The sequence below is a fragment of the Mus pahari genome, chromosome 17 (assembly GCF_900095145.1).
Source record: "Mus pahari chromosome 17, PAHARI_EIJ_v1.1, whole genome shotgun sequence".
NCBI lineage: Eukaryota > Metazoa > Chordata > Mammalia > Rodentia > Muridae > Mus > Mus pahari.
Window position 1 is genome coordinate 40,959,399 of NC_034606.1, and position 24,447 is coordinate 40,983,845.

Below are 24,447 nucleotides of genomic sequence, written 5' to 3' on the forward strand. Positions count from 1 at the left end.
CTGCACCCTTGGGGACTTGGCAAGGTTCAAGGACGGTTTCCTAGGTCTCCACCTCCCACACAGCTTTACTGGGAAGGCCATCTCCCCAACCCCCCAAACTCCCAAACATACCAGTGAGTAGATGAACTGCCTCCGTGGCTTCCCTGTACCCCACACCGTCAGAGCTGAACCACTACCTACGAATGGGGTGAGTGTCAGAGCTCTGTGGCCAGGCCCGGTCCCCTGCCCACCCCACAGCTGAGCATGAAGCCCCCTCAGGCAGGTAACCTGGGCCAGGCGTGTGCCGGATGGCTGCACTCACTCTTGGCCAGGTGCACCTTATGGATGAGGCCAGGTAGCACATGGCCATCTTCAATGTTGAAGTTGTCATAAGGCCCAAAGACATTGGTAGGGATGACGGCGGTGAAGGTACAGCCGTGCTGCTGGAAGTAGGCCCTGTGGAGGCACAGTGTCTCCTCATACCATCCCCAGAATGAGCCCCTAGTGTCCCCAATTCCTTCTGAAACTGGCTTCTTAAGAATGACATAAATGAGGCAGCAGGAAGGCCTCACTAACCCCAGGGTCCATCCTCCCCTCTCCAGAGAGGCCTGGGCAAGACCAAGAGGGAGCACCTGTTCTGCACGTCAATCATCCTCTTGGCGTATGAGTACCCGAAATTGCTGCTGTGAGGCGGCCCGTTGTGGATCTGGAGGAGGAGGAGGAGGAGGAGGAGGAGATGACTGAGAACCCCCATTTCTTGGTTCTGCCCACACCTTCAGGGGCCACCCCAGGAGGCCCCACGCCTCACCATTGTCTCGTCAATAGGGTAGGTAGTCTTGTCAGGGAAGATGCAGGTGGACAGGCAGGAGACCACCTTGCGGGCGCCCACCTCGAAGGCTGAATGCAGGACATTGTCATTGATGTGCACATTCTTCCGCTGCAGTAGGTGGCACAGGTGGGTCAGGCTGCCAGTGGAGGATCCGAGCTCCCTTCTGATCCTCCACACACAGACATGGGAACATGCCCTGGCTCAGATATGAGCATCATCTGTGCCTATGGATTTGAAGCACTTCTAGAATAAGGCTAAGCCTCCTTGCACTGACCTCATAGAAGCCGTGATCCTCTAGGAAGGACCACCAGGGGGTCCTGTCCTGCCTACCTGGGTCGGGAGGCCAGAGGGGCATCCTCAGGGCTACTGAGCGCAGGGGAGGTAGGTGGTAGAGATGCAGAAAACTTTAGGTGGGATTCCCACTACAAAGGACACGCCTTCCTTCCACTTCCAACTCGTGAGGAGACAGTGCCTTGCCCTGTGCCTCCCTAGTCCTCTTCCCTAAACCAGTATGAGGCAGACTGGTCTAAGAACAGGGGAGAGGTAGAGACCAGGCAGTTGGCTGAAAAGACTGGGATGGGCAAGGAGAGCTTTGGGTGAGAGTCCTGGGGAAAAATCTGGTGGGAACCTTTGCATACTGCAGTGTCTAGTCAGGCCAGCTAGGTCAGGGCCACTGACTGCCCAAAGGCAGGTGGGCCGACTCTCAGGAGCACGGTGGGCAGAAGCAGAGCTCTTACGTTTTGCCCCTTCTCCTAAGGCACATGCTACAGACACTCCACCGTAAGGGAGTGGTTGGTAGATTCAGAAGGCTGAGGAACCCAAGCCTGGGAGTACAAGAATCTGGCAGCACGGGCAATGATGGAGCATGCCTTTAATCCCAGCACTCCAGGAGGTAGAGGCAGGCGATGCATCTCTCTGAGTTTTGAGGCCAGTCTTGTCTATAGAGAAAGTTCCAGGACAGGCAGGGCTACAACCCTGTCTCAAAAAAAACAAAAACAAAACAAAAACAAAAACAAAAACAAAAAAAACAACAAAAACAAAAACGAAAGAACAAAAAAAACAAAAACAAAAACAAAACCCAAATAAACAAAACCCCGAAAACAAAACAAAAAGGAAAGAAAGGAGGAAAAATGTGGGGGCTGGAGAGAGATGGCTCAACAGTTAAGATGGCTGCTCTTCCAGAGGACCAAGTCCCAGCACCCACATGCCAGCTCATAACTGTCTGTACCTCAAGTTCCAAGAGATTGGACATCCTCACACAGACACACACACAAGCAAAACATCAATGCACATTACATAAATAGATCTAGACAGGCAGACAGGCAGACAGGCAGACAGACAGATAATCCAGCAGCCAAGCAAGCTCAGTCCCAGATACATAGTGTGGTGTGCAGGCTTCTTTCAGCTTCTCAATCCTGCAGGTTGGCACTTGGCCAAATGGTCCCCAGGGCTGTGCAAAACCAGCCCTTGGGGACTTCTCGGGGGTAAACCTGTGGAAGTTTCCAGAGCCTAAGCTCCTGGCTCCCAATGCTTGTTGCCCTAGAGCACTCCAACTTACCCAGAAATCCAAGTTGTATTTGATATTCCGGAAAAGGCCGCCTACCATTGCAGCGAGATGGATGACGTGGGTGGGCTGTACCTTCTGGAACAGTGCTTGGGTTTGTGCTGCATCCCTGAGGGAATCCAAGATGTCAGGGTAGGGCCTAGGGAGGCCTGAAGAGATCTGGAGTTAGGGGCTTGGGCAGTGAGTATAGAAACTGAATGGGTCCGTGGCTGGAAGGGCAGCCACAGAGAGAGATAAGCAGCTAAGTTCAGGGCTTTAGCAGCTGTCGGCAGTGGGAATCCCGGAACTAGAGGAGGATGTTTACTTAAGAGCACAGCCAGCAACCACAGCCTGTCACCTGGCAGGGAGGACCCAAACTCGGGGTAACTTAATGCTAGGCTAGGGAACAAACCTGGTCAGGGTATTATTCTGTCTGGAAGGGGAACCAAGAGGAGGGATTGGGTCTGAATAGGTCGCAACTTACGTGAGATCTGCATCTTTGGAGGAGACAAACACCCATTCCTCTCCAGGCAAGCCGGCTCCATCTGCAACCACCTTCTGGATGGCTCTGCCCACCAGTCCAGAGCCCCCCGTCACTAGGATCCTCATGGATCCATGGGGTTCGCCCATTATGGTCAGCACCTGGTGGGCCAAATGGCGTAAGCGAAGGAGGATATAGGATGTGCTGTTTTCCCTATCCCATTCTCCTTGGCCAACGGCAGCAGGCACAGAATCAAAACTCCCAAGGAGGAGCGACAACAGGCTGACAGACACACCCAGCTCTGTTCCCCCAGGAAGTCCTTTGCCCTGGGCATTATAGGTTCCTGCTGGCTGCCATCCCAAACAAAGCAGCTTGGTCCCAACCCTTGACCCTACTAGGCAGAGGAGAGGTACACCTCACCCCTACGACTGCAAAGTTAGAGCTGGCAGTTCTCTGTACAGATCATAGCGGCTGCTTCTCCCCAGCGTTCACCCTACAGACAGAAAGGGGCGGTGCTCGTACTTAAGAGTCCCGTACCCACAAGTGCTGAGCTGAGATCTAAGAAAGCCTAGTTCTTCTAGGGCAGGGTGCACCGCTGGACGGCCTCAGGATGCTGGAAACTTGTTACAGTCCCCTGTAGGGGGGCTCTGGACCAGCCGCATGGCTCCACCGTTACCAAGATGAGCAAGGGCCCGGGAACCCAAACCCCTTGGTTCCCGACCCAGCCCAACTCCATGGAGACCCACAATACGAGACGTACTCTTATGGCCCTGACCAGCCTAAGAGATCCCTGGTTTGCTGCGCCGTATCCAACTGTAAGTCTCACCTGCGATGAGTTCCACCAGCACAAGAGCTGCTTCCGGTGCACAATTCTCCAGCTAGTCCCGGTTCAAGTGGAGGGGGCGAGGCCCTCCCGGGGAACTCTGGGAAATGGAGTCTTTGTCACGCGCCAGTGAGTCGCGGGCCCTTCTGGGAAACGTCTTCTGGGCCTCACGGCCATCTGGGAAACCGAGTCCTGTGGGCGGGGCGGGGGTGGTCCCGTTTCACCGCTGGAACTTCAGTGCAGAGTTCAAGCTACCCACCTAGACACACTCTGGTGGTCAAACGGACACAGGTCCTGCAAGGGACTAGTGGGCTGGCCAGGAATCTCCAGTTCTTATCCTGCAAGGAAAACCACTTCCCATTAGCCTTTCTGCGTGTCTGAGTGGCCACGAGCCTGGCTGAGCCAGTATTTCCTCACCAGTTGTGTGTTCCAGCCAAGAATTCACAGAAGACTCGATTTCTTTACCTAAATAGAGTATTTTAAAGCAGTGAATAAAATCTCTTCTACCTTGACGACATCTTTTTTTTTTTTTAGATTTATTTATTTATTTAATGTAAGTACACTGTAGCTGTCTTCAGACACTCCAGAAGAGGGCGTCAGATCTTGTTACGGATGGTTATGAGCCACCATATGGTTGCTGGGATTTGAACTCCGGACCTTCGGAAGAGCAGTCGGGTGCTCTTACCCACTGAGCCATCTCACCAGCCCCCCCTTGACGACATCTTAAAGTGTGTTTCATAATGAAAATATCAGCCAAAGGGGCACATGTTGGGATGGTGTTTTTAAAGGTACTTAACTCCAAGCCTGTTCGTCTGAGTTTGATCCACTCAGATCCACTTAGTGGAAAGCCAGAACTGACTTCCACAAGTCGTTCTCCGATCTTCACACTCACACTGTCCCACACATGCACCCACACATGCAAACAATAAATAAATGTGTGGAAAAAAAACATAAAAAATATTGGTTATGAGGAGGCAAGTAGGACAGCAGATTATTCAATTTAGCTAAGTTTATATGTATATCAACTGTGATGATAGTGTTAATTTAAAAATAGAGACACAGACTTAAGAATACACACAGAGAGAATGTGGTAGAGCACACTCTACCTTTAATCCCAGCACTCAGGATGCAGAATCAGGCAGATCTCTGAATTTGAGGCCAACCTGGTCTACAGAGTGAGTTCCAGGGCAGCTGGAGATACACAGTCTCTGGAAAAAAGCAAGAACCAAACCAACCAAACAAAATAGACACAGGCTGAGGAAATGGCTCAGGACATTTGCCAACAAGTCTGATGACCCGACCTCCAGAACCCAAATAAATGGTGGGGGAGAGAACTGGCACACTTGTGTTTTTTTCCTTAACGTCAGAATTTATCGGACAATAATAAATTCAGAAGGCACAGTGTTTTCCGTTGGAACACTCTACCAAGTAGTCCAGATTTTTTTGATATTGAGCTGAGGCAATCACAAATTATTTTTATTACAATCCTAACTATGATTATTTACTTTGAGATTACAGGTAGCACAGCACACCGTGAATCTGTCTGCAGTGCCTGCGTGTAGGCTGCAGAATGTCTGCAGTGGGTTAAAGAGGACGCAGCAGAGTCCGAGGAGTTCCACAGTGGTGGGAGGGGCAGAAGCAGAAAGCTGATAGGGGTGACAAGAGGCCCTGTGGTGGGGTTAGAGTCTGGTAACTGTTCTGTGATATTCCCCTCAACCTCAGGAACCAATGGGTCTATTGGGGTTACTTACAGTCGATACATCAGTAAAAGCCCACCCCAGCATGGATGATGGTCTTCCCTCCTCAGCTGTCCTTACAGCTTATATAATCTGGGGGGCAAAGAGGGGATTTGGTTTCAGGGACATCTTGAGACTTGTGAGTTGTTAGATTCCGAAGTCTTAAGGAGCCTCTCCCTCTGGAGTGAAATGTTTCAGAATCTCATTTACTCCTTAACAATTTTACACATGGGTATAATGCATTTTTATTTAATTCACATTTATTAGTTCGATCATCCCTCTGAGCCTCTCCTAACTTTTATGTCTTTTAAATGACTCATTGAATGTAGTTAGTGTTTGCAATTGTGGACCAGAGTCTAGTACAGCTATTACCAGCCCCTTCCAGGGTTGAGGAATAATTCTATTTTGAGTAGCCTAGTTACTTAGAATGTATTCCACAAAAGACAAATTCATTCCATATGAAACCACAGCCTCTTTAAAATGCCTCAGATCTATCATTTCTTTTTATTTTATCTTATTTTATTGTATTTATTTTATGTATATGCACTGTAGCTGTACTGATGGTTGTGAGCCATCATGTGGTTGCTGGGAATGAAGGTTGCTCGCTCCGGCTGGTCCTGCTCACTCTGATTGGGCACCGCTCCAGCCTAAAGATTTATTTATTATTATGTTTATTATTATTTAATTAATTTATTATTATTATTATTATTGTAATATGTAAGTACACTGTAGCTGTCTTCAGATGAGCAGCAGCAGAAGTCCTCAGATCTCATTACAGATGGTTGTGAGCCACCAAGTGGCTGCTGGGATTGAACTCGGGACCTTTGGAAGAGCAGTCAGTGCTCCTAACCGCTGAGCCATCTCTCCAGCCCTCACCCTTACTTTCAAAACAGGCTGTTTCATCATACTGTCCTCCTGTCTTTTCAGACATCTCTGACCTGCCTACCCTCTGGCACGGTTTCTTTCCTCTTTCCTTCTGCAGAAAACTTCCTTCTCTTGCTCAGCCATGGGGACTGAGCCCTTTTGTTCTCCATTTTCTGACACTTCTCGCTTCTGTTTCCACCTGCAATTTTTCCAACTGCATAGCCATTCTCCCAACTTTTTGGAGACAGAATATAGGAAGGAAAAAAAAAAAACAAACCAAAAAACAGAAAACCCCTTCTAGTAGCAAAGCATGGGATATCTCAGCAGAAGCAACCACAACCCATTTGAAGTGGAAGTTTCTGGATATGTCAGATGATACAGACTCACGTGGTGTTTTGCTGAGGTGACACCCGAGGGAGGACCTGTGGCGTTTGGAGAGGGTATAAATAGGACTCAATGGACACTGACAGTGTGCTTGCACAGCTAGCTTTGCAATGCCCTGTTGGCCTCTTCTCTTTAGCTTTGCTGATTTTTACTTCAGTTGCTAACCATTACTTCGTTGAGAGAGGCATGGCAGAGAACTTTCTCTGTGTCCCCGGCTGGTCTTGGTCACTCCTGCTGACTTGTGATGATTGGCCGAGGCCTGGAGCTTTCTATTAGACCGCGCCACTGCTGCTGGTTTGTCTTTGTACCCTGACACTACTGAACTAGGCTGCTGCTGGTATCCTGACAAACTGAGATTGGAATCACCTCAAGGAACTACTTCTAAACAGGTCTGCGTCCCCTTGTCCTGTTTACCATCTTTTCTCCCCGACCTTTGTACAGTGGGCTAGAAGGGAGGTTGAAGCATTTGTGAACCCTTATTAAAAGTAGGTTTTTATTTTTTATTTATTTTTTAGGTTGGTATTATAACATTTATTAAAATAATGCTATGGATTAATAGAAACAGCAAAGAACCAAAGAGCTAAAATGCAAGCTACGGGGGCTGGTGAGATGGCTCAGTGGGTAAGAGCACCTGATTGCTCTTCTGAAGGTCCGGAGTTCAAATCCCAGCAACCACATGGTGGCTCATAACCATCCGTAACAAGATCTGACGCTCTCTTCTGGAGTGTCTGAAGATAGCTACAGTGTACTTACATATAATAAATAAATAAATCTTTTTTTTAAAAAGTGCAAGCTATGTAAAATCCCAACTAAAACCCAGAAGTGTCAAATGTATTCATTCATCAGCTAACTAAAAGCCCAAGAAAGACAAGACACCCAATATAATAAAATACTGAAAAACAATTGGCAATTTTCAGTTATCAAAATTGTGGATTTTGCATTTTGTATCCTTTTCTCAATCAAGAAAAAAATTCTTTTGAATGTTATATAGCATACATATAAAATAAGATAGAAAAATACATTATAAACTTGTAACAATGGCTGTAAATACATTATCTTACATGTTTCTCATAGGCAATAGGTTGGTTATGGTACATACACAGCATGAAACTAAAAGTAGGTTTTTAAATCTAAGCCTACATCCATTCCTTGGTTCCTTGCTGTTTCCTCTACTGCATTTGAAATCAAATTCCCCGTTCTACCTAGCTCCAAGTTGGCCACCAAATATCGCAGGACATTTGTGGACCTGCCTGAGAAATAGTGATGTGGAGACTTTTAATATAGTTTAAAGCTTAGGACTGGGGCAGTCTCCCTGATGTGTTTATAAAAAGATAAAGAGAGAGGGGGTATGTTCTATGGGGGTGTAGTCAGGTATGAGGGAAGGGATGTCTCAGCAGGGTCCATGCCAAGGCATCTCTTCCCCCTGAGAGACCAGCCACAAATAGTATAGAATAGAGTTTATTTGGGGCATGGGGAAGGGAGTTAAGAGGGTAGTAGAGGCAGAGAGAGAGAGAGAGAGAGAGAGAGAGAGAGAGAGAGAGAGAGAAGAAGAAGAAGAAGAAGAAGAAGAAGAAGAAGAAGAAGAGGAGGAGGAGGAGGAGGAAGAGGAGGGGAGGGGAGGAAAGGGGAGGGGAGAAGAGGCTGGCTATGGCCATGAGTATGTGGAGAGAGGAGTGGAGGAAGGGAATGAGAAGGGAAAAGAAAGAGAAAGAGAAGCAAGAGAGAGAGGAGGGTACAAGCAGCCCCTTTTATAGTGGGTCAGGCCTACTTGGCTGTTGCCAGGTCACTGTAGGGTGGAGTTTAGACAGAATGCTAACACTCCCAGCTACCTGACTATTCTATCCTATGACCCTCCACGTGGGTACCTCTATGCCTCGCTGCTCCATGCCTACCCATGTCTGTTCCCTTCTGTGTCTGCTTCTGATTCTCCTGCTTTCCTCCCCTGCTTCATTCTCACTGCCTAGAAATTCCACCCTTGTAATTCCTAATCTAAGGCATCGCTTAGATTGCCTTTAGCAGGTGAGGAAGGACAAACACATATAGAAAATCCAGTGATGGGCCATAGAAGACAATACAACACTCCTGCCAGCACTTAGCTCTCTTCTGGTGCAGATTAACAATTAGAAATATAGAGGCACACCTTAATACAATGACGCCTTAATACACCCCAGCAGAATGACACTTACGTCTTTAAAACCTTGCTGCTGTGGGAAAGATTCCTTCACAGTGGGAAGCCCTGTCCTAAATTCTCCTAGGAAATGATAGCAGTTCTACCTGGGGTAATGCTGAGCCTGCTGGGAGCTTCAGGGTCACTCATCTCCAGAGCAGAGTTTGTCTTTGGACCCGGCTGGCAAGGTATGCTGGGAGCCTCAAGGCTGGTTATCTCTAGAGTGGAGATCTAGATCCAGAGTCTGTCTAGGAATCCTTGGGCCCAAGCTTAGTACTGTTACAATATTGCTTAATAATGATAAAGTTTTACTGTAATCCTTAGCACCGATCCTCTTGGTATGAAGTTGAACAGTCCCCCGATGGAGGAGGGAGGATGATTATAGAAAAGATGCAAAGAAGAATCAAAGACAAAAGTTAGAAATTGGGAGGGCTGCAGGTCTATACCACACCGGCCCTGAATATATTTTTTTCATAGCTTTTATATACTTTACAGTATCGTGGGAAACAAAGTCACAAGCCAGCAGAGACATTGGCTGATGTACATAGGATATATCTCTTCCCATCTGGAGGCTTCCCTGTTCCTTCCACCATGATCAATAGAACATTTAGCCCCTTGCCTTGAGCTTCAAGTGTGGCTCCTCTTATCCATTCCATGCATCAGCAGGCAAGGAAATCTGCCAGCAGGCCCTCACTTGCCTCAACTCTGCCTAACAGGCAAGATTTCACAGAAGTAGAAAAAAAAAATGGCTCCCAACAAACTTACCCCGCCCTGCCCTTTTGAGCCAAGATGTCATTATGTAGCTTTGGCTGGTCTAGAACTAGCTATGTAGAGCAGGCTGGCCTTGAACTCACAGAGATCCACCCAAGATATGTGCCCAGCTACTAATCATCCTTCAATGTTTATCTTCCCTCTAAGAAGGTAAGATACTGAGGGCAGGATGCAGGGGTCCTGAATTGACTCCTTAATCAACAAGTACTAGATTATAGTACCTAGCATCCTAGAGTGGAGAGCTGGCAGTTAAGCAAGCTAAACAACCCATCTCTGGCAATCGAACTACCCTCATGATAACTGTACTGCTTTTCTTTCCTCCATAAGACAAGGTTTTTCTCTGTGTAGCCCTGGCTGTCCTGGAACTTGTAGATCAGGCTGGCCTCAAACCCAGATCCACCTGCCTCTGCCTCCCAAGCCCTGGAGTTAAAGGTGTGCACTGCAGTCATCACCAACTACTGTTGGGCTGCATGTCTGCCGCTCAAGGAAGGCGGAACACAGTTCAGTGCCTGTGTTCTCCTGGGTGAGAAACAGCAGGGGCTGGGATGGATGCCGTGGTTCTCAATCTCCTTGTATCTAGACGCCACTGGGGACTGTGAGGGGTTCAGAACGGTGGTCCACAGGTCTGCCGTTCCCCCACATGCCAGGCAGAAACAGGATGGCTGACTCCAGGACAGGGTGGAATCCAGTCTCATTCTGAGTGAGTGCTGAGAGTGTGGAGGGGCTGGAAAAGATAAGGCTTTCTCCAGGAGATTTAGGCATGGCTCCTTACCACAAAGGCCTGCACCCCACCCCATGGTGATCTTTAATCAACTTCTTTACTTATGTTGGATGTCAATGCATACATCTTACTCAGGGTAAACCAGGGATTAAATACCTTTTGCAGAAGGGATGCCGAGGAAGGGAAGCTCATTAGCTAAACACTCAGGGCCTATCTAGATGCCTCATTAGCATGGAGAACGCTAGGTTTTTATGCTATGTGACTGGTTGTCACGGTCCTTTCAGTGGAGCATCGTGGTTACTTGTTCCAAGATATGCAGAGCCTGGCCGGGAGCTGGTTCCAATGTCTGCCGTTCTCAATTATGAGAACCCCTGGGGTTTTTGAATCTGCTTCAACCTTGCCAGTTCTTCTGTCTGGTGGCATAGTCCACTTGCCCCACAACCTACTACTGGTGAGGTTTATTTAAACATTTGAAAGTTCTCAGATAATTGAGAAAGCTATATTATGACCACAGCTTCGTAGTGAAGCACAAGTCCAGCTCTAGGAAGCACTGGATTCCTTACTGCAAGTTTCAAAAGGCTTGCACCTACCCTTTTGCCATTAAAAGCCTGGGTTGGGACTAGGGAGGTAGCTCAGCTGGTAAAGTGCTTTGTGTTGGAGGTACAAAGAGTGGAGTTTAAGCCCATGTCCTTCTGTAGACATCAGCAGTTTTCAGATCAAAACTTTTGTCTACTTGACCCAAGCTAAAGTCCTCTGAGAGGAGGGAGCCTCAACTGAGAAAATGCCTCCATACGATCAGGCTGTGTGTGTGTAGAAGAATTTTAATCCAGCAACAATGGGTGCTCTGGCAGGGGAATCACATCCAAAAACCTTCTAGGTCTGTGGGATCCAGATAGAATGGCACACCTTTAATCTCTCTGGCTGTGATACAGACACGCTCTTAGGACTCACCTTTAATCTCAAACAATGATGTCTAATTGAGAGGCAGACAAACTAATGAATCAAAGGCGTGACAGAATGAGTCAGATCTAGGATCCACCCAACTCTCCTGAGAACGGACAGGAAAGAGCAGAGTCAGGAGGGGAGGGCTGCTCAGTGAGTGCAGGTGAGTTCAGGCAATGCAGTGAGGTTCAGTGGAGCTCAGTTCAGCGTTTAGGGATCAGTCAGGTGCTGTCATGTATTCAAATTCTAACTACTGGCTCCCAAGCTCTGGTTGCCCGGGTGAGCAGCTCCTTGTGTATACCAAGTGATGCTATGTAAACCTTGCTCCCAAATTTAAAGCTATTGGTTAAATAAAAATGGCTCTAGGCAATTACTGGGGAGAACAGAAGTAGGCAGAGTTTCAGTTGGGGATGGGGTTGAGTTCAGGCTGGGGGATGCAGGTAGGGACCACAAGGAAAAAGGAGGGAAGAAGGTAAAAAGGAGGGCAGGAGAAGGAAGACAGAGAGGACAGAAAGTCTCCATTAGTCACGAGGGACCAGGAGCATGTGACAGAAGTGAAATGGACCCCGAGCACATGGTGATGGAACAGAAATAATTCAGGAAGACTCAATCTGCAAGTACCTGGGAACACAGCTGGGGTATCTAGCTCTGAGGAAAAAATAGACTAGGGTAAATTCCCCCAGTACTCATGCCAAGGCTAAATACATCACAGTCTGAGTCCCATTCATTTGGAAGCTAATGGGGTAGAAATCATTCAATTACTTCATAGTCCAGTTCAGTGAAGTTAAGTTCGGTTCTGTTTGGTGCAGTTCAGTTCATGTAATCCAGAGGCAATTTTTTTTTCAAGCACAGCAATTCGGTGAGAAGCCAAGAGAAGCCATCTTAAGTCAGTCAGCTTGGAGAGGGGTTTGAACCAGAATAGCTGAGTTGAACCAGCCAGCCATAGTTCAAAAAGAACTAGAAAGCGAGAGCCTGTTCGGCAGTAAGCTTCTGAGACAACCATTACATCTGTTGAATAAACATCACTTTTACATGCATGTAAGCTTGTAGGGCATTTTCTTAGTGATTGATGGGGAAGGACCCAATCCATTTTAAGTGGTGCCATCCCAGAGCTGATGGTTCTGACTTCTATAAGAAACATGATCGAGGGCTGGAGGGATGGCTCAGTGGTTAAGAGCACCGACTGCTCTTCCGAAGGCCCTGAGTTCAAGTCCCAGCAACCACATGGTGGCTCACAACCATCTGTAATGGGATCTGACTCCCTCTTCTGGGGTGTCTGAAGACAGCTACAGTTGTACTTACATCTAATAAATAAATAAATCTAAAAAAAAAAAAAGAAAAGAAAAGAAACATGACCGAGCCATGTTGAGCAAGCCAGTAAGCGCACCCCTCCATGGCCTCTGAATTAACTCCTGCTTCCATGCTCTGGTCTTGTTTCAGTTCCTGTCCTGACTTCCCTCAGTCATGACCAGTGCTGAGGAAGTGTAAGCCAAACAGACCCTTTCCTCCCCAACTTGCTTTTTCATTATGGGCTTTCATCAAAGCACTAGAAACCCCAAGACAAATTGGTACCAGAACTGTGGGGTGTTTCTGTGACAGATAATGCTGTTTGGGGGAGGGTGTGAAAAGTGTTTAACGCTTAGTGAGCTGTTCTGTAAGAGCGTGGGACATAAGGCTGTTGAGGGCAGTGTGGAAGATGGAGAGCTGCCTTGGTAAGTATCAGAGTGAAGCTCCAAGATTCCACTGGGGCCATTTGTAATTTATGAATTAAGATTCTGGGATTCAGGGCTGGTGAGATGGCTCAGTGGGTAAGAGCACCCGACTGCTCTTCCAAAGGTCTGGAGTTCAAATCCCAGAAACCACATGGTGGCTCATAACCATCCGTAACAAGATCTGACTCCCTCTTCTGGAGTGTCTGAAGACAGCTACAGTGTACTTACATAATTAGTTAAATAAATAAATAAATCTTTAGAAAAAAAAAAAAAAGATTCTGGGATTCAGGTTAGCAGAGGTTGAAGCAGCAGCTGTGATGAACAAGATGCCAGAACAACTAAAGTGAAACCTTTGCTTTGTTTCGATACTCGATGCTGGTCAGCTGCGGCTGAAGAATTAGTAGTGATTAAGAAGCAACTAGCATCACTGAGGTTAAAAACCTTCTAAGTCTTTCCTAAGAGCTACACAGAAACAGCGTTCCAGAAGCAGCCAAGGTTGTACTTCATGCTGGCAGCTGAACTTGGTAGCATAAGGAATCACCCAGGTGGCACTGGTTTTGAAGACGTAAACGGTTCACGGAGGGCAGCTGAGGCTTGGTACTGTGCAGTTTCAGTGGCAGATTTTTTTTAAAAACAGGATATAAAACATAGAGATAAGCCCACACAATTTTTTTTTGTTAAGACCTCGAGGACTCTTAAGGTTGTATCTTTCACAAGGCTGAAGAGATTCCTCGGGGTTAAGAGCAAGCAGTTGGTTGGTGCTCTTCCAAAGGATCCTGGTTTGATTTTCAGCACCCACATGGCAGCTAAAGACTGTGTCTATAACTCCATTTCCAGGAGAATATAATACCCTCTTCTGGCCTCCAGGAACACCAAGCACACACACGGTGCAGACATACACACATGCAAAAACACTAAAACACACAATAAAAGCTCTGCCTCCATCAGTGAGCTTGGCATTCTAGGCTCACACCTGACTTTGCAAAGTTGTAAAACAAACTGCCTCGACTTCACTACTCTGAGTCTCCAGTTTATTACAAAGATGTTGTGTCTTAGGCACAGCGGCTCCAAGTTGTCCTTCCGCCACAGGCACACACACATAGTGATAAAGATGTTCTAAACGCCCAAAGCTAAAACCAAAAGCTACATACAGAACCATCACTAACAACCAACAAGAAACCGTTACTAAAAGCTCTCTAAAGAGCCTGCCTTTCCCAGCTCTTCCAGGGAAGTCCGGCGACATCTACTGCCTAGCTTCCCCGCTAATCCCACACCCACGTGCGCCAACAGGGCTCTCAACCACCGCGTCTGCGCACTGGGTCCTCCGGCTGACCGCAGGAATCTGGCCCGGAAGTCTGTGACACGGAGACGGCCCCGGCCCCCGTTCTTATCCTAGAGTGCCTACGGATGTCCTCCGGGCGGAGCCTCGGGCAGCTTCCGGCCGGGGCGTGCGACAGCGGTGCGGGCTTTGTGGCCGCCCGGGGTTGCCCGCCTGGATGCGGCTCGGCTTGGTTCCGCGCCGTTCTCTCGCCGCCGGGCTCCGGGTGAGTGAGACGGAGCGGCTCGCGCGGGTGGGCGGGCTCGTGACCGCCGGGGCTCAGCGAGTTGGTTGGTTGGTGTCCCCGGCCGGCTGCACTTCGCTTTGGCCGGTGTCCGCAGCTCCTCGCTTGGTTCGGGCCGGAGCCTTGCGTCTTCTCGCCGAGCTGCGGGCGGTAGATGCATGGACCGATCGTCCGCAGAGCTCGAGGCCCTCGAGGGTTGCACACTCGGCCTCGGCGCCTGCAGGTCGGGCGGCTGCTTGAAGGCTAAGCCGCTCAGGTGATGGAATGCAGGTGCGCGCTGCGCTGCTCTTCGGCTTGGACCTTGCCCTCCTGCCTTCTGCCTTCCCTCAGTCCTTTCGGCCTCTGTCCGAGGAGATGCAGTGCAGGCACCCTAGTGCTCCAGGGCTTGAAGATATAATATGTGTGTTGGGCAGAATCAGCTCCGTATGACCCGAAGGAGGATTCTTAGGTGGGGTCAGGTGTCATCCAAGCTGTCCTGTTTCATGAAGTGTCTGAATCAACGTCTGTGACATCTCTGTGATAATGCCAGCGACATTTAGTCCTCTTTGCACCCTGCCCCACCGTGGTCCAGGAGATCCCAGGGCTTGAGTGGTACACTAGAGGTTTCCCGGAGTATTAGCCGAAGAACAGTTCTAAACTCAAGTAGTTTCCAGGTGGAGAGCTGATATTCACAGTCGCCTTGTCCACTTCCAGACATCGTTCCACTGAGACCCATCCCAATGGAAGAAACAAATGTCCTCTGCTCACGAAGAAATCAGACTCCCCCTTCACGCGCGCACACACACATACACACACATCAAGTTTTAAGGCAGAGAGCAGACCTTTGTTCCTGTCACGGATGTGGCATTGTATCTGTTTTAATACTTGGCATAATGATGGCATTCTTTTTTCATGGGAGGTATAGAGAAATTTCACAAGCTGACACATGAAGCTCTGGACACTCCTGGAGCCTTGGGGGTGGATTTCTGGTTTTGGAATACGTTGGAGGATGATATAGAGGGCAGACCTGGGAAAGTCGCACTCACCCCTACAAGATTCATGATCTGATATGGAAGTGGAAGGGATGTCAGAGAAGCAGCGGACTAGAGCAGAGTGGTGTCCCTGAAGTAAATCATATAGAGTCTTTCTGACTGCTCTGTTGGCTTATGGAAAATGGCTGCTGAAAGGCCCTGGGCTTGTTATGAAAAGAAGACTATGTCAACAGGAGACCTTGTATGTAGGTACTAGGGGTAGAGGTTGGAATAGGCGTCCTAAGAGAGCAGCCAGCCACTGTCTCTATTCTTTTTTGACCTCAAATAAGCATGTCTTGCACACAGAGCACCCAGCTACCTCCACAGCTGCAGTGGCACATCCAACAGGTCGCTAAGGACACCGGATTGAGGCCCATCTGCCTGGCTAGTCCCAAGGCTGCAGGGATGCAAACGTTCCTGTTCCTGTTTTTCTTTACGTGTATGGGTGTGTGATGTTGGTTTTTTATTCTCCCGCTGGGATTGTTGTCTCTAAGGTTTACTGCCTCCATCTGCTAGCTTGCCCTGGAAGCTATTCCTGGAAGCTCCTAGCCTCTGTCCAATCTAATCTAGGCCTAAAGTGTTTTCAGCCTCTGACTTGCTGCCGAATAAGCTCATCCCTTCTGGTTCTTTCCGGTTTCACTCAGCTGTGACGCCCAGCTGACACTCCGTCTGGCTTCTGAATTGCTCTGCTTGGCCTCCAACTAACCCTGTTACTCTGCTCTAACCTTCTGGCTAGTTCTCTCTTGAACCTGTCTGTAAAACCGCTTCTCTTTTCTCTCTATACTGCAGACCCTTTCAGTAGCTTCCCTTCCTTCTCTCTTCTAGTAAGAGTTGGGCATAGCCTATCTCTGTCAAATCTTTCTTGATTTGTCACCTTTGTCCGCCTCTCAGTTAGACATCACTTTCAAACCTGGGTGCTTCCTTGTACAAACTATCTTTGCCTTCATGGTTTGGGATTAAAAGTGTGAACTAAGCCGGGCGTGGTGGCGCACGCCTTTAATCCCAGCACTNGGGAGGCAGAGNCAGGCGGATTTCTGAGTTCGAGGCCAGCCTGGTCTACAAAGTGAGTTCCAGGACAGCCAGCGCTACACAGAGAAACCCTGTCTTGAAAAAAAAACCAAAAAAAAAAAAAAAAAAAAAAAAGTGTGAACTAAGGGTGTGTCTGTAGTCCAGCCAGAAGGATTAAAGGTGTGTGCTAAGGGCTAAGTTAACAGTATCTTGGTGTGATCATATCTTGCAGCATGAGTGTCTGTCCATCATGTGTGTACCTGCTACCCTCAGAAGCCGGAAGAGGGCATTGTGTCCCCTAGAACTTGAATTACAGAGTTGTGAGCTGCTGTGTGGGTTCTGGGACTTGAACCCAGGTGCTCTGGAAGAGCAGGCAATGATTTTTTTTTTTTTTTTTTGGTTTTTTGAGACAGGGTTTCTCTGTATAGCCTTGAACTTCCTTATGCTGAATGCCAATGAGACTCTGGTGCCACGGGCTGGCAGCACTGCCTTGCTGTATGTAGCTTTAGTGGCTCTGAAGCTTCAAGCTTGCATGGAGCAGAGCAGAACACTGGCCCCTGAGAACAGCCAGCTCTTAGAAGGGGTGATGGGAAAGGTTGAGCTCAAGTGTTGTCTTGATTAGGGTTTCATGCTGTGAACAGACACCACGACCCAGGCAACTTTTGTAAGGGACAATATTTAACTGGGGCTGGCTTACAGGTTCAAAGGTTCAGTCCATTATCATCAGGGTGGGAGCATGGTAGCATCTAGGCAGGTATGCAGGAGCTGAGAGTTCTCTGTCTTGTCCCAAAGGCAAATAGAAGAGTTCTATCTTCCAGGTAGCTAGGATAAGGGTCTTAAAACCCACCCCCATGGTGACACACTTCCTCCAACAAGGCCACCCACACACCTCCTAATAGTGCCACTCCCTGGCCAAGCATAAGGGACTCAAATGTTTCTGTTAATTCACCTACATACTTGTGGAAGAATGCTGGTAGGAGGGGATTGGAGAGCCTTGAAGGTTTTAAAATACAAAGTCGCCATTTCATTTATGCTTTGAAAGGGTCAGCCTGCTGGCTTTGTGGAAAGGCCGTGGAGGAAGAGAAGGTTAGAAGACAGGTTAGGAGATTGTCATCCTGGTGCCTTGAGAAATAGCAGTAGAGGGAGCATTGAGGTTCTGAGACAGGAGCAGGGTGCAGGATAATGGCCCGGCCTACACGTCAGCCAGTGCATTAGATGTGGGGCGTGAATAAAAGTAAGGAAATGAGGGGATTGCTGGATGATTATGGCCCGAACAAGTGCAAGTGGTGGGGATTTCACCGTGGAAAGGGCAGATTGAGCACAAGTCAGAGTGTGGACACCTGTGCTTTAGAAACTCGAGAAAGCCCACGCGAAGGTTGAGGAGGAGCCCAGTTTCAGGAGGAAAACATTCTTGGTGGTAGATAACATCGCTCTGCCGAGGTTGGTCAGTAGAGATGGAGGCAAGGCCCCACTGTCTTCACTGAACACTGGGATGGAGGTAGCTGGTGAGAGAGAAAGCTAGTAGAGGCTATCCCAGGGACACTGTGACAAGGTGACTTCATGAGTAAGTCACTGGGTGACAGGCAATGCTAGAAGTGGAATTGAATAAGTGGCCAACATTGGTGACACTATAGACTATTGTGAATCTGACCTCAGTGAGGCCCTTTCCATAAGAAAGGAGAGGGAGGGCTGGAGAGATGGCTCAGAGGTTAAGCGCACTGGCTGCTCCTCCAGAGGTCCTGAGTTCAATTCCCAGCAACCACATGGTGCCTCATAACCATCTATAATGAGATCTGGTGCCCTCTTCTGGCCTGCAGGCAAACATGCAGGTAAAATACTGTATATGTAATAAATATATTCTTTTTCAAAAAGAGTGACAGAGGAGAGGAGATGTAAAAATAAACTCAGTGACCATCAAGTGTCATTGTGAAGGAGAAGAGGAACAGTAACTGGAGAGGAACTAGAACTCGGGAAGTTAGGTTGGTATTCCTGTTCTTTGAGGTAGGAAATTGGTATGTTCCTCAGAGTAGTTGAGACTGGATAGGTGTACCATTTCATTTTTAAAAGTGAGATGCCAGATACTCTACCTACAGGATGCCAAGGCCTCATGTTCCCTACTGTGTCACTTCCAGCTTGCTTTCCCCAGCTATGTGGAAGAACTCGCATTACTACTGTGTGCTGACTTGGAATGGCAGGCTAGAGGAGCAGAGACACTTTTATCTCACGAGGGAGGGAGCGGTGGCTCTGACATGATGGGGTGGGAGAAGGTCTAGAGCAAGGGGAGGTGAGGACCTTTCAGGTCAAGTACAGCTTGACTTCTGAAACAAGAAGGAGGAAGACTGATGGGAACACAGGTCAGTGGTGGAAGCGGCCATTCTGACTCCCTGCCTTTCCTCTCACTGAAGTAAGGGTTAAGGGGTAGGAAAAAGCATTAGATATTTTAAATGCTTATTTTATGCATGTGAGTGTTTTACCTCTGTGTGTGTGTGTGTGTGTGTGTGTGTGTGTACCACATGTGGTCCTGGTGCCCACAGAGGTCAGAATATGGCATCAGATCCCCTGGAACTGAAGTCACAGACAGTTGTGAGCTCCCATGGGTTTGTGGGCTGGGGACCTGGGTCCTCTATGAGAACAGCAAGTACCCTCCACCTCCGAGCTGTCCCTATTGCTCCAGTGACGGATTAAAACGAAAGGGAGAGTTGGGTGAGTGTAGAACATGGCTGACACGCCCTTAGGGTGTCAGGGCTGTCAGTGTAGAGAGCAAGAGTTCAGACAGATCCAAAGCAGGTGGGATCTAGCCAGAGCTGGTCTCACACAGGTGATGGGGAGACAAGGGCAGGTAAGTTGCAGGAAAGACCACTTCCTCATTGCAGGTACTGAAATCAAAGAATGCTTGAGTTTCTCCAAATGTTGTAGTTGCCAGAGTGATGGCACACACCTTTAATCTCAGCACTCGGGAGGCAGAAGCAGGTGGATCTTCATGAGTTTGAGACCAGCTTGGTCCATATTGTGTGTTCTAAGCCAGCCAGTGCCACAGGGTGAGACCTGCCTTAAGGCGAAAATGTGTGATGTTTATATGCTCTCTGTCTACTCACAGATTTCTGTCCTTTAAATCATCTCTGTTACTTATCACACCTAATACATTGTGACAGGTGGGTATGTTGTTTTCAAGGAATAATGGCCCTTCCCCCCAAAAGGGACACGACACATTCATGTTTGGTACAAATGTAAGGGGTGTGTGTGTGTGTGTGTGTGTGTGTGATTTTGTTTTGTTAATTTCTTTTCTTTCTTTTTTTTTTTTTTAAGCTTTGTTTCTTTTTTCTTTCTTTCTTTTTTTTTTTTAAGATTTATTTATTATATGTAAGTACACTGTAGCTGTCTTCAGACACTCCAGAAGAGGGCGCCGGATCTATTTACGGATGGTTGTGAGCCACCATGTGGTTGCTGGGATTTGAACTCAGGACCTTCGGAAGAGCAGTCAGTGCTCTTAACCCCTGAGCCATCTCTCCAGCCCGTTAATTTCTTATTTGAGGTGGGCTAACTTGGGTACAGAACCCAAGCATTTATGGGGCTAAGTATATATAAAGTGTGAGCATTGTGCCAGTGAGGCCTGGGACAGGAACTACCAGCATCACTCCAGTCGTCAAGGGATTTCACGGAGGGAACCAGATTATAAGGCCACTGAAAGAGGGAGAGGTTGGAAGTGTGGAGGTTCTAACTGGGTTCTTGGCTTCAGGCTCAGTCACTGTAGGTCAGAAATGCTGCTAGCACTGAGGCCCTGCATGCTACAAATAGCCTAAAGTGGGATGCATTCTGGGTAGGAACAAGATAGAGATCACACGATGCAGAATGTGAACGAGGGTGGTGGGCAGTAGGAGTGATAGAGTTTATTTGAGTGATCTTGGAATTACATGTCTTGATTTTTAAGTAGAGTACTGACTATATCCCTATCCGTCTGTCACCCACACAGGACACAAGTTAGAAGAGTGCTGTGTAGCACAGCCTATTTGTCCTAAGGTTGGACATATCACAGGTAGGGCCGCAGGAAGCCTTCCCATTGGGTGGCTGATTGGGGCTCAGTGAAAGCTGCTAACAGTGAAGGTCAGAAGTGTGGGCAGAGGAGATTCTCCCTGTCTCAGTTGGATGGCAGTGCAGCTTCACACCGTCGGCCGGTCCTTGTTTCCAAGGGGAAAGACCAGCTTCTTTTCTCATTTCAGATTCTCCTGTAGGAGCTAGTGGCAAGAAGGGGATCCGGAAGCCTGAATTTCTGGGGATGAAAATTCACATGAGATGATGTCAGACAAATTCACAGTGCTGGAGCCCTCTGCCTCTGAGTCCCGGGAATTTCATGAAGACAGATTGGCACAGCTCTTGGGGAACCCAGAAAAGCAGAGCCTGGAAAGTCCCTCCTCTCAGGACGGGAGCTTCACTCAGATGACAGTGACCCACTGGAAGATTCAAACAGGAGACACAGCCCAAAGGTGTAGTAAGTCAGGAAGAAATCCCATTCTCAACTCAAACCTTCTTATACTTCAGAGAGAACTTATAGAAGGGGAGGCCCATTCCTATGGTGTTGGCGGCAAAAACTTCCCATTGAATTCAGATGTAGTTCCGCATCAGATCTCTCACACAGGGGAGAAGCCTTATAAATGTGATCATTGTGGGAAAGGCTTCAGTCAAGCCTCCCTTCTCACTGAACACCAAAGAGTCCACACTGGGGACAGACTCTATGTGTGCAATGTGTGTGGGAAAGACTTCGTTCACTATGCAAACCTGAGGGAGCATCAGCATGTCCATACAGGGGAAAAGCCATTCAAGTGTGCACAGTGTGGAAAAGCATTTTGTCACAGTTCAGACCTGCTTCGACACCAGAGGGTTCATACCAGAGAGAGGCCTTTTGAGTGCAAAGAGTGTGGAAAGGGCTTCAGTCAGAGCTCCTTACTCATTCGCCATCAAAGAATTCACACAGGAGAAAGGCCCTATGAGTGTAACGAGTGTGGAAAATCCTTCATTAGGAGTTCAAGCCTTATCCGCCATTACCAGATCCACACAGAAGTTAAACAGTATGAGTGCAGAGACTGTGGCAAAGCCTTCCGACACCGCTCAGACCTCATCGAGCACCAGAGAATTCACACTGGAGAGAGGCCCTTCGAGTGTCAGGAGTGTGGGAAGGCCTTCATTCGGAGCTCGAAGCTCATTCAGCACCAGCGAATTCATACTGGAGAGCGGCCTTATGTGTGCAATGAGTGTGGGAAGCGTTTCAGTCAGACATCCAACTTCACTCAGCACCAGAGAATCCACAGTGGAGAAAAACTCTATGAGTGTAACGAATGTGGGAAGGCGTTCTTTCTGAGCTCATACCTCATACGACACCAGAAGATCCACACTGGTGAACGGGTGTATGAGTGTAAAGAGTGTGGGAAGGCTTTTCTGCAGAAGGCCCACCTCACTGAGCATCAGAAGATCCACACTGGAGACAGACCCTTCGAGTGCAAAGACTGTGGGAAAGCCTTCATCCAGAGTTCTAAGCTATTGTTGCATCAGATTGTTCATACCGGAGAGAAGCCCTACGTGTGCAGTTACTGCGGAAAAGGCTTTATTCAGAGATCCAACTTCCTTCAGCACCAGAAGATGCACACTGAAGAGAAACTCTACAAGTATAGCCAGCTTGGGAAAGATCTGACCCCACCTCCAGATCTTGTCCACCAGGAAGATCTTTCCCTGAGTGAGAACTCCGTTCATTTAGGAGAGAGGTCTACAGATCGGGAGTGTTGTGGAGATAATTTATAAGACAGTCACTCTGAGTCGGGTGGTGCTTGTAAACAGGCATACTTAGTACATATATGGCTTAGAAGATGTGGATTGTCACACTTTTTCAAGTCATTGATAGGCTGTTACTGGTCTGTTGTCTGTCACCAGGGCAGGCAAGCAGAAGGACTGGACAGCTGATCTTGAGCTGTACACTGAGGGAGAACCTCTAGAGAATTTTCTAGGTTTTATTTGAAGTTACAACACACTCTCAAGTACTTTCAAAGAAGAGCTGTCTTATTACTTGAGAAATGGTTCCCTGTCTGATTAGAGAAAGGGACTTTTCTCATGCAAAACTGCAAGTTGGTTCCCTGTTGTGTGGGGCTCCTCTCTGGCCTTTGCTTCCTCAACTGTTTGATGCCTGGTAATGCAGTTGATGCAATTGCCACCCCATCCTCCAGGCTGCTCCCACTCCTGTCCCGGTGTCTCCCAGTTGCTCCTGGTCATTATGTATCATTTCTCAGGCATCATGCCCAAAAGTGCTTCCCTGGTACTGAGCTGGATTCGTGTCTTGTGCTTCTGTTGCTCAGTGTTTGCCACTGCTACTGTACTTGCTATTAAATACCACAATCACGAATTTTCTCTTTCCTGTTATGCTGTTTCCCGAGGACACTAATGATGTGTCATTGACTCCTATGTCCCTAGTGTCTTGCACCTGACAATAAACAAAACAAAAATCCCAAGTCTGAGTAATTGGCATATCCTTTATCTGTGTGTGTCTGTGTGTGTGTCTGTGTGTGTGTGTGTGTGTGTGTGTGTGTGTGTGTTTTAAAGATTTATTTATTTATTATATGTAAGTACACTGTAGCTGTCTTCAGACACTCCAGAAGAGGGCGTCAGATCTTGTTACGGATGGTTATGAGCCACCATGTGGGATGCTGGGATTTGAACTCGGGACCTTCAGAAGAGCAGTCGGGTGCTCTTACCCACTGAGCCATCTCACCAGCTCCTTGTTTTGTTTTTTTGAGACAGGGTTTCTGAATGTAACAGCCCTGGCTATCCTGGAACTTGCATTGTAGACCAGGCTGGCCTCGAACTCAGAAACCCACCTGCCTCTGCCTCCCGAGTGCTGGGATTAAAGGCGTGCGCCACCATACCCAGCTCTCAAAGTCCTTTTTCATTCTGCATGCATGTATGTGTGTTGAAGCTGAGCTCAGATGGCTTGAGAGATGGTTCAGAAATGAACGTGAACTGCCTACCCCACCAGAGGACCCAGTCCATTTCCTAGCATCTAAACAATGGTCCACAATCATCTGTAACTCCAGTTCTGACACCGTCTTATGGCTCCTTGAGTGCCAGCCGTACACATGGTACACAGACATACATGTAGGGAAAACACCCATACACATAAAAGTTTTTGTGTTTTTGAGACAGGGTTGCTTTGTGTGGCCTTGGCTGTCCTGGAACTAGATCTGTAGGTCAGATTGACCTCAAATTCACAGAGATCCACTTTTATTTTTTAAAGATTTATTTTACTTATATGAGTACACTGTAGCTGTCTTCAGACACACCAGAAGAGGGCATCAGATCCCTTTACAGATGGTTGTGAGCCACCATGTGGTTGCTGGGATTTGAACTCGGGACCTTCAGAAGAGCAGTCGGGTGCTCTTACCCACTGAGCCATCTCACCAGCTCCTTGTTTTGTTTTTTTGAGACAGGGTCTTACCATGTGGCCCAGGCTAGCCTCAAACTCGCAGCCTTCCCTTAGCCTCCTGAGTGCCAGGATGACAGATGTGTGTGTGCTCCAGAGTCTTTGCTTCCATTCTGGGTTGCTGTTTTTAAAACTGTGGTTCTTTTTTCATCAGTGTGATCTGTTTACTGGGAAGTACTGACCCCCAAGTCCTGCTGATACCTGCTCCTGTTAAGAGTTGCTGACAATCTCCTGCCTGCAGTTATTGCCCACACCAGGTGTGGCACAGTCTCATTTAGAGCTGTCCACTGTACTCTGAGGACAGTACCTTCACACCTACCTCACCTTTTCTGCTTTAACAGCTCCAGGTCTAACTGCCTCTTTCTAACATCACTTGTTTGAAAATGTATTTTCCAAAACTGTTGTAGCTATTTGAAAGAAGAGATGCATGTGGTGTACACACACACACACACACAC

At 47.9% G+C, this 24,447-nt stretch overlaps 2 protein-coding genes across 4 annotated transcripts in view; one reads left to right on the forward strand and one right to left on the reverse strand.

Moving 5' to 3' along the window:
- The window catches only part of Tsta3 (tissue specific transplantation antigen P35B), a 5,422-nt gene extending 1,665 nt beyond the window's left edge, over positions 1-3,757 (reverse strand). The window contains exons 1-8 of one of the 2 annotated variants that reach the window (XM_029548196.1): positions 3,659-3,683; positions 3,253-3,325; positions 2,836-2,993; positions 2,367-2,481; positions 788-916; positions 612-685; positions 302-435; positions 112-176 (exon numbers count right to left, since the gene is read on the reverse strand). In XM_029548196.1, the coding sequence (XP_029404056.1) occupies positions 112-176; positions 302-435; positions 612-685; positions 788-916; positions 2,367-2,481; positions 2,836-2,981 (663 nt within the window). In that variant the 5' untranslated portion in view covers positions 2,982-2,993; positions 3,253-3,325; positions 3,659-3,683. Of the gene's footprint in view, positions 1-111; positions 177-301; positions 436-611; positions 686-787; positions 917-2,366; positions 2,482-2,835; positions 2,994-3,252; positions 3,326-3,658 lie in introns of both variants that reach the window. The other variant, XM_021216212.2, reaches the window with a different exon arrangement.
- Positions 3,758-14,288: 10,531 nt separating this feature from the next.
- On the forward strand, positions 14,289-23,048 carry Znf623 (zinc finger protein 623). Of its 2 annotated transcripts, none has more exons than XM_021216208.1 (2): positions 14,289-14,496; positions 20,750-23,023. In XM_021216208.1, the coding sequence occupies exon 2, from the start codon at positions 20,823-20,825 to the stop codon at positions 22,320-22,322; it is 1,500 nt and encodes a 499-aa protein (XP_021071867.1). In that variant the 5' UTR covers positions 14,289-14,496; positions 20,750-20,822; the 3' UTR covers positions 22,323-23,023. The 2 variants fall into 2 exon arrangements, with proteins under 2 accessions (XP_021071867.1, XP_029404057.1); XM_029548197.1 differs by lacking the exon at positions 14,289-14,496 and adding an exon at positions 14,623-14,784 and having other exon boundaries at positions 20,750-23,048.
- The last annotated feature ends 1,399 nt before the right edge of the window (positions 23,049-24,447 follow it).